The 9,924-nt window shown below is 39.0% G+C and overlaps 2 protein-coding genes across 2 annotated transcripts; both read right to left on the bottom strand.

The window, feature by feature from the left end:
* On the bottom strand, positions 1–1,981 carry LOC121750246 (UDP-glycosyltransferase 88B1-like). The gene is given in 2 exon segments (XM_042144745.1): positions 1–558; positions 560–1,981. Coding segments are annotated over 2 exon segments (1,440 nt in total). The 5' UTR covers positions 1,601–1,981; the 3' UTR covers positions 1–159.
* Positions 1,982–3,491: 1,510 nt separating this feature from the next.
* On the bottom strand, positions 3,492–8,588 carry LOC121750721 (protein SGT1 homolog). Its single transcript, XM_042145315.1, has 10 exons — positions 8,344–8,588; positions 7,605–7,674; positions 6,123–6,247; positions 5,113–5,245; positions 4,794–4,890; positions 4,625–4,690; positions 4,299–4,437; positions 4,137–4,213; positions 3,918–4,022; positions 3,492–3,804 (listed from the first exon to the last, which is right to left on the bottom strand). The coding sequence occupies exons 1-10, from the start codon at positions 8,504–8,506 to the stop codon at positions 3,697–3,699; spliced, it is 1,083 nt and encodes a 360-aa protein (XP_042001249.1). The 5' UTR covers positions 8,507–8,588; the 3' UTR covers positions 3,492–3,696.
* Between the last annotated feature and the right edge of the window lie 1,336 nt (positions 8,589–9,924).

The raw sequence follows: 9,924 nt of genomic DNA, 5'->3' as shown, positions 1-9,924 counted from the left end.
TCGTAAATCCACGGAGTCCCTATTACTCCCCCTTGAGTTACTTCAAAGATTGTTGTGATGCTAAACTTACAAATTTATTTATTAGCTTGCATTAATAAAACATTGTCCAATTATTTGAATAAGACAAAAATAAAAACAAAAACAACAAAGATTAACACACTAAGCAGAGGTCCACAATTCCACCATCTTCCCGAGCGCCGCAACCGAAGATCCCCCATTCGCCATGGCTTCCCTCGCTTCCACGCTCTTCTTCTCCACCTCCCTCCTCACCTCCTCTGCCCCCTCCATCAGCTCCACCACCCGCTTCTCCACCTCCTCCGCCGACACGAACCCCTCCTCATCCTCCACCACCCTCACCGCCACCTTCATGTCCTCCACCAACACCACCCTATTGAAGTGCTGCTCCGCGTACATCGGCCACGCCGCCATTGGCACGCCCGCGCACACCGCCTCCAGTATCGAGTTCCACCCGCAGTGCGTCACGAAACCCCCCACCGCCGCGTGCCCAAGCACCGCCACCTGCGGGGCCCACGACTTCACCACCATCCCCCTCTCCCCCCATCCGCTCCACGAACCCCGCCGGCAGCAGCTCCTCCAAATCCGGCTCCGGTGGCTTCAGATACCGCCTGCTCTTATCCTCCGTCGGCGGCGACCGTACCACCCATAAAAACTTCTTCCCGCTCCTCTCCAGCCCCACTGCAAGCTCACTCAACTGAGCCGCGGATAACAACCCTAAACTCCCCAAACATATGTATACGACGCTCTTACTAGGCTGCTTCTCCAGCCATTTCATACACTCGACCTCATTGTACTCTTCGCGCTGGTTCTCAGTGTTCAAGAGAGGTCCCACGCAGAAAACTGGCGGCGTGTTTCCGCCAGGGTTGCATTTCCCTTCCCGGATTGCTTGAAGAGGCTTAGGTTCTAAGCTTTCAAATGTATTGACGATCAAACCAGCCGAGTTTGGTATCTCATTAGCGAAATTAAGTAAGTTTTGATACTCCGACCATGTCCGGTCGAGCATGGGCCTCATCATGTCTGAAGACGGGATGGGAGGGACGCCGGGGATATGCAGAAGCCGGTTCATGTCTTTGAAGCTTTCAGTGGTGGAGTTATGGATGACGGGGAGGTATGTAAAGAAGGCGACGACGCAGGCGCCAGAGGTGACGAAGAAATAGGTGGGGATATGGAGGTCGGCGGCGATGGGGAGGGAGGCGGTGCAGAAGAAGTCGATGACGAAGGCGGAGATAGGGGTAGCGCGGGAGAGGGAGTCTAGGGCGGAGCGAACGTGGGGGCTACTGAGGCGGAGGAGCTCGAAGATGACGGCCTCCATGGATGGGAAGGAGAGGAGGTCGAGGGAGATGGTGGGGAGGTGGTGGAAAGAGATGGAGGGGACAGTGGCGGAGATGTGGCGGACGTAGTCCATGGTGGAGCCGGTGTTGAAGGAGGGAGGGGAGATGAGGACGGTGATGGATAAGGAAGGGTGGTGGTGGAGGATGAATTTGCCGAGCTCCACCATGGCTACGAGGTGGCCCATTCCTGGGGATGGGTAGAGGACTATTGTTGGACTTGTCATCTTAATTTCTTGATGTTTCCTTCTCATCTAACTTCATTTCTCTTTATATATTACTAGGAGATAGAGGAAAGTGTCGAATAAGCAAACTATAGGAAGTACAATAATTGACGGAGAAAATCATTCCTAATTGAATAATTAATACTAGTATGTAATTATTGAAGAACCTGTATTGATACATGAATATATTATTCCATAAATACTCTTAGTAGTACTAAGATGGTACTAAAAGGCCCATTGAAAATCGCTTTTTTGAACCTGTAAACACAAAATATCATAATTGAGAGGAGAACCTCATGTGAATAACCATCGATCAAAGAGAGTTGATTCCGAGAAGTGTGTTGAATGGAATATATACTGATGGACACACAAAAAAAGAAAAAACTATGACCATAACATGACGAACAAGAATGAATAATATTAACTATAATCAAATGAACAAAATAATGAAAAAATGTTGAAAGTTAGTGAAAAGTGTTAGAGATAGAAAAGATAGTACTTTAACTACTTAAAAGAGATACTTTATGATCGTTGAAATGTGGTCAAGTTTTGCTATCATACTAGGGCATACACAATGGGGCTGCTATCATACTAGGGCATACACAATGGGGCGCCCTATAGTCCGTCCTATGCTCCGCCACATCAGCATTTCATCCTCCTACCCTTCCACCTGCAGTGAGATACCCTATAGGTCGTCCTATAGTCCGCCCTAAGCATTTTATTTATTTGAATATTTAAAACACTACAAAAATTGGAAAAACAACTTCATTTCATTAAAATTCAAACATTACACTACGAAGATTGGGAGTGAACTCCAATCGTCGCCGGGTCTCATTTTTTTCAATGAGAAAGATTAGGAGTGAAATATTGGTGTGTGGGGAAAGTGAGAGATGGGAGAGAATTATTGGTGTGGGAAATGGAAGATAAATGAAGGTTTAAATAGATAAAAATTTCGAAAAAAAAAGGAAAATGCGTTGCATCGTCCGCGTGACCCGCAGTGGGGGGACGATACCGCGGACGATGCGCGTTCCGACGCCATCGTCCGCGGACGATGCATCGGGCATCGTCCGCATGGCTACAGTGGCGGACGATATACCGCCTGATGCATCGGGCGGACTATCGTTCGTCCCACTATGGATGCTCTCAATAAATAGGATATGGACTGCTCAACACAATTATATTGTGGAAGTTGGAACACCAATAATAACCACAATTTCCACATTTCCTGCTGTATAATATAAACCAATCAACTATTCGTGTGGCTTGCCTGTATACGCGAACAAACCAAACCAATGCTAGCGCAAGCAGTGACAAGTATATCCACTTTGTCCTATATGCTAACTTTGTAGTGTCAGTCTCGATATATGACTTGTCAGAAAATTCAAAATAAAATTCTCTCACGCAAGTGTAACCGTTCAAAACAACAAAAATAAAGAGTACTACTATTTTGGAACAAGTTTCTATTCGCCCATAAAAAATATTTATCATATTGGAACAAACATAAGTGGATTAAGTATCACACTTTTAAAATTGTTTGATAAATGTGGTGAATTGTGTGGTGGAAACTAAGAAGAAAACACCATTTACCAAAATATTTTTCTTTCAACGGTAAATTCTTATGGAGAGGTGATTAGGCTAAAACACTCGTCCCAACTAAGATGAAACACTTTTCTTTTTAGTTTATCCAAGCCAAAATGACATATTTCAATTTTTGACAATTTTCTCTCTTCATATTCAATTAATACACCTATCCACTTTTTTCTCACTTCAATTAAATATTCAACCATCTTTCTCTCTCTATTTAATACTTACACTCTCTATTTCTCTCTTAAATTAACTACATTAACCAACAACTCCTACAATCCTGTGTCGACTAAAAAATGTGTCATCTTAGCTAGGAAGGGAATGATACTCACAAAGATAGCAAGAGAAATCAAGAGGAAAAGCATGCAAACACACAGCGGTGCATCTTACATGGAGTATATCTATAAGAAATTCACACACAACCCAAGTTTGTGATGGCAGAACGAACTCAAGTTGGATCTGGGAAAATATATAAACAAGTTCAATCACAATCTGTAACTAAGTTATTCATGTTATGAAAGCATGTGAGATGATCGAAGATTTTAATATTCCCATTTCTTCAACTCCATACCGTCGGGAGGGCTTCCTTCTACCTTCTTGCCGCCCACTTCTTTCCAGTTTGTCGATAGCACTGTCCCGTTTGACTCAACCTATGGTAATTTGGCACCAGAACAAAATTCATTAACGATGTTTCCACAATATGAACAGCTGAATTTGCAGAAAGAACGTGACTACTCATGAGGAAAAGGATAGCGGTTCTTACAAAAGATTTTCTCATTGCTCGTTTTGTGTCTTCGTCAGCATCAAGGTAAATGTCTCTGAAAAATTTGTTCAGAGCTGCATCACCGTCAAGTTTCTCATCCTTTTCCTGACATATAACAAGAAAATAAATCATGTGGCCGAGAAGCAGGGATGTATGGGCATTCATATGAGTTCAAAGCAAACAAGAGCAGCAAAAGTAGCTAATTTCCAATTTGCAAACCTCTTTTTTCATTTCAGCTTCCAGTTTATCCCAATCTACTCCTTTCGGTTTGGAGGAAGGATAGGAGGGTTTGCTGACTGTTGAACAGAAGAGGAAAGTAAGGCTCGAACTTAAGTTCCATGCTAACTACAAAAGGAAAGACATTCCGGGAAAGACATCCACCTGATGATACAGTAGCTTTTTGTACAACTGCGACATCCTTGTTAAATTCAAGGGACGTCCAATGTATAGAGTCAGCTTTGGCAAGTCGGATTTCAATTTTTGTAGACATGACACTGTATCTACATTTCGCAGGAAATATCTGTTCGACAAGTATATTAAATCAGACTATGAGTGCATTTATAATGTTTGAAGAAGTACACTAAACTGCACTGCCCCAATAGGACAAGTTCGTATCATCAGCCCCAAGCCCCCGAAAGATGTTCCTCTCACAATCATGTCACAAGATCTTTGCTAAAGCAATCGAATAGCAGCATTTGCTGATTTACCTTTCCAAATAAGCGAGGCTGAAAACGATATGCTTCTTCACCAGGCAACTCGATGGTGACACTAAGCTGGATATCAATCAAGGACAAAAAGGAGTTGTCATGCAATCAAAAGTTAAGAAACAACTGAAATTAAGAACACAGCAAAACTGCTAGCTCATGCAACTCGTACTATTTGTTCACCAAAGTCAACGACAACGCTGTTAGCTGGTATGCCCTTTGCAAATATAGTTACCACCACCTCTTCTGGTTTCTGATAAAATTCATGCCTGCAGAATATGTAAAGAACAATCCCAAACTGTGAAGAATGGATATAATTAAGTAAAATATTATTCAATGCCAGGACAAGCTTTTGACAACTCTCATGAGTACTTTTTATTTTGAGAAATGAGTGACCAAAATGAGTTTCAAACTCCCCCTAAAAAATACTAACAAAAATAACAAAAACCAAGAGCAAAAAAATTAGTAGCTCAATCACATCACTGAATTACCTGTATTTTGTTTTGGAGGTTGGCACTGTAGTGGCTGTTCCTTGATTGGCTAAGCCAACTGACGGTAAACTATTAGGAGCAGCAACATTTGGAGCTTTGTCAACTAATCCTGTAGAAAACTCAGCAGCTTCCTCTGAAAAACAGAAAATAATTAACATGTAAATCACAGAGTACAAATATGTACAGAAAATTCAATAATTTACAGCCCAACAGTAAAGGAAAATAGCAAACTGCTAAAGAAATTCACGTCAACAGCATAACAAGAATACCGAACCCAAGAATTATAGGTCTAACAATTGAGTCATAAACAATATTAAAAAAGCTTAACTAATTATAGTAAAAAAATCAAAACTTCACCGAAATCAGCTACGGGCATGTAGAAGAAACATTTCCCCTATATGTGCTCCAAAGGCAGAGTGGTAACTCAAACTACTGCCATGAGCAAATGATAATCAAGCAAACAACAAGTCAACAACAAAAAATTTGTTAACTAAAAGGTACGGAGTACATTTAAGGGCTTGAAACAGAAGCCCACAAGTAGAAATGACTGAAAAATAATAGTAAAGAACCTAATGCATGTGGCATCTTTTATTAACAAGAAATGCCTCTAAGAGGAAGTTATACCTCCAAGGTACTAGCCCACACTCAGCATTATATATAAGAAAATTAAGAAAAAAAGAAACCAAATCATGAAAATATGGATACACTCACATGCACTACAAACACAAAATCATAAAAAGGGGTCCATGAAGGTAAAATTCATGACGATCTCAAGCAGGTTAGGAAAACTCAGTATTGCGTATAGCAAGTGTGTCGAATTGGCATAGATAACCAGACAGCGAACCAACACACACTAATATTTCATGAACAAGTTGACCTCAATATATGATTGATGGCACTGTGATATTGTTTCCAGCAACTAATTCAAGAAATTCTAGTTTACTGCAGCATGGAAACGTATTAAGACATGAGAAAGTTCACATGTTTGATGTTCTGCGAAGCAAAAATACCTGCTATGCGCTTGTCACATTCTTTGATAAACTTAGTAAACCTGGAGTCGTTAGGCGCCAAGGAAGCACCAGTTTCCAAGGCAGCCTTAGCAGTCTGATATTCTTCAAGCTCGATACATGCCAAACTATACAAAGAACACAAAATCTGCACTTAGATAGATAAATTTGGAGAGTGGGACAATAATACCTATTACATGATTACATGTACACATTTATGATTATATCAAATTTACTATCAAATGTAGTAATCATTGATTGAGTAACAAGTAGCACAAAAACTGACAAATGTGCAGACAGTTGTTTTTAGTGACTCAAACCAAACTGGCCATATATCAAAGGAAAAGTTTAAAAGAAATTATATTTTGGGGAAAAAAAGATAAAAAAAATGTCGGTTGATTATAGTATAGTCGAACCCAATTTTCTGCACGAATAGTGCCTATGACCATTTCAGTTTCCTTTTTCTGCATACGAAAGCTCACTGGAATAAGCAGACATTAGACAATAGCTACAGAATACATCTACTCCAGAAAGGTGGTACATGAATTAATTGGTAGACTTCCAACCAGTTTTACTAGAAACAGCACACTAGAGCCAACCAAGCAGGCAGCCATAAAGGCTGCAATGCTGGCATCTAATAAATGGGCAAGGTGCATACATGCATGGAGGAGTTAGCATTTTAATGATTAAAACCTTCCCAGATTATATAAAATATCAAAAAGGCTATTCAGAAAGGATCTGTAGCATGCTTAAACAGTACGTGTTTCATGTGCAAACATTTATAAATTGAGTAGGAAAAGAAAAATTCCTAGAGCAATTTTTATTTAAAGGACAGAAACAAGAAAGCAACTCCAGTCATGGACTCTTGGGGATAGGAGTAACCCATAGAACAAACATAATCTGCACTAAGAATACCGTAGAAAAGGGACCAGAAGACGGAAGGGGGCTATAGAGTTAAATGCTACTCCCTCCGTCCCCAAAGAATATGCACTTTGAGGTCGGCACAGGTTTTAATGTAACATTGGTAAAGTAAGAGAGAGGTAGAGAGAAAAAGTAATTAAAGTATTGTAAGTGGAGAATGGGTCCCACCTCATTAGAGAGAAAGGACTTTCCAAAATTAAAAAGTGCATATTCTTGTGGGACGGACTAAAAAGGAAATAGTGCATATTCTTATGGGACGGAGGGAGTAATAAATTACAACAAAACACATGCACAAAGTGTTGGTAAATTGGTTTACATGCAAAGCACTTGTATAGTAATGGCACGAAGTTTTAAAGTTTACTTTCAACTTCATTTCGTATTTCAGGAGCACTTCCTTGTTCTGAATTAACTGGAAATCATGAATTCCTAATCAAACATGCATATATCAAATCCATTATGTCTTTCCGATGTATAACTTGGCGAGTAATTTAGCTTCCACAAAATAGGCATTCCAAAATCATAAGTTCATAACTTTTTCAATCCTAGTCCGCTCATAGAACTCACCCTTTACGCAGGTAAGCTTTAGACATTGAATGATTCAGCTCAATTGCATTATTTGCATCAGCAACAGCCTCTGCTCACCAAATAATTAAAGAACATCAGTAGTAACCTCAAAACAAGCTTTGTTGAATATCAGCAATAAATATAAAAAAGCAACTTGACTTCTAAATACGACAAGACACATTCTTGCAACACGCATTCAGAATAAATTTATCGTGGAATTAAAACCGTCCACGACAACACCAGAAATTCATTTGGAAGCAATAAGTCATTGCCTTGGATTAAAAACTAGAAATATCAACAGCTATCGTTAGCTGATTTCAAAGTCAATTAACTACAAATTTATGAACTAGAGTTGCATCTTTTGAAGAGAATGCAATATCTTCAAGTGCAAAACTGCCAATGCACTAAAATTCCCCAAGGCTTTAACAACCTAATTCTTTCTATCATGTTTCGGATCAACAAACCAGAAAAGATCCCAATTAAAATTAAATAAAAATAAACTCCAATAGAGCCGAATTACCACCCTTTTCTATACACAATTACTGTCCACCGTAGCCAGCCCCAAACCATAAACCCCTACCGATAAAAAAAGGGCGAAAATATAAACTGAAAATTCGACAGTAATTGTTGCGTGTAGACGAAAACACAATCAATAGCACAACTCAACTCCATTAAACTCGGAAAGTTCTCAGAAATAGCAGTATAAAGATTTGTTTTTCCTTCCAGTATTTGAGATTACCAGTGAAGTTTCGGAGTTTGATATTGGCTTGAGCGCGGTCGGCGAATAGCTCGGCGGCGGTAGGGCTCAGCGCAATGGCTTCAGTGTAGAGGTCAACGGCGAGCTCGAAGTGGTCATCGATGAAAGCCTCTTTCGCCTTCCTCTCCAGATCGGAAGACGCCATGGATGGAGATTATCAGAACTCGCTCACTACTGTGGATTGATTAGTGAATGAAGAGTAGACACCGACTTGCGGAGATATACATATACATATAGGTATCTGTATATCTATTAGCCACTCATTAACAGCATTTGGTAATTGTGCAATTTTAAAGGGGTGTAATTCGTAATTTCATACCGAGAGTGCAAATACAGTTAAATCTTGCAAAATTAAAAAATACAGTATACTAATGGGCAGCAATAAAAATAATTTATTTTGTCATACATTCACCCTTTGATATCTAATTATACCTTCATTTTTTTGGAGTTTTTTTTTAAAACTCTCTTTGTACACCATTTAAAGATCCATCTTGCTATTTTCGATTGTCAACACTTTAAACAATTCACCAGTAACTGGATTTTCTTTATATTGGTTAGTCAAAATTAGTTGGATACATACACAGATACGCTGATATAGTAACAATTTTGTTGTTGATCAAATCACACTTCCATTGGGCTAAACAAATGGGCTGGACTTGGGCCCTTTTGGAGCAACCCAATTGTGAAAGAAAATACAGAGCTTGTATAGACTATAGGCATTGTCATGCCGGTTCGCTACATTCTTTTTTCTCATTTAACAATTCATATCGATAATAGTAATTCACAGTTCACAAACAATAAATTCATACACAACAATTAATTCTGTATGTTTTATGTTTTTATCAATGAAACCACAAATCAAATTAGTTGGTTGAATGCCAAAATAGTTAATAATAGTATGAATCTAGAAATTTAAAATATGTAATGCAGTAATCCACAAAAGGAGGAGTAAATAATGCCAAGAGAACAGGAGTTAAGACAAGACAAACATTGTTAATAATTTATGATATCTTGGTAAAGTGGGCAAAAATGAAAGGCCTCCACCTGCTATCTATGGGACTAAAATACATAACTTACATTAATATAAATAAATTAGTGGGGATTAGAGTATGATAAACGGACAAAAGAGGGATCTTTGGATTGGAGTGGGTAAATTAGTGTTGTCTCCTTCGTGAAAACCTTGTTATTCCACACTCTATATATTCGATTTGATGCCTTCTCCCAAAACATTCTAATTTCATTTGTATGCATTGTACTTTCTGTCTTCAACAATAATTAAGTTTACGTATTAGGAGTATATTTGTATTGTTTTTGAGAAGCCCTTATGAGATATTAGTATATCTCAAAAATCAATTACTACAATTTTTTATAGGAGTAATTAACCAGGTACAAGGTATAGAAGAGAATATGTTGCGAATATACGGTATACCCATTGGCCCGATCTGACTACTAACTAGTAGAATCATAACCGTACTTATGTTGAAATTTATATAAATGATAAACAAAAAGATGGTAGAAAAAGCAACTTTTGAATTTTAATAATATCTGATCATGTAAAGTTTG

Source organism: Salvia splendens, chromosome 10 (assembly GCF_004379255.2).
Source record: "Salvia splendens isolate huo1 chromosome 10, SspV2, whole genome shotgun sequence".
Lineage (NCBI taxonomy): Eukaryota > Viridiplantae > Streptophyta > Magnoliopsida > Lamiales > Lamiaceae > Salvia > Salvia splendens.
The sequence above is the reverse complement of the archived record's forward strand: the minus strand, read 5'-3'. Positions and strand labels throughout refer to the sequence as shown.

Excerpts from the sequence above, each read along its gene's own strand:
- LOC121750721 (XM_042145315.1), bottom strand. The coding sequence starts at position 8,506 with ATGGCGTCTTCCGATCTGGAGAGGAAGGCGAAAGAGGCTTTCATCGAT. Across the intron at positions 5,246-6,122 it reads ATGTGACAAGCGCATAGCAG|AGGAAGCTGCTGAGTTTTCT; the intron begins GTATTTTTGCTT and ends TCTGTTTTTCAG. Across the intron at positions 4,691-4,793 it reads TTGACTTTGGTGAACAAATA|CTTAGTGTCACCATCGAGTT; the intron begins GTACGAGTTGCA and ends ATTGATATCCAG.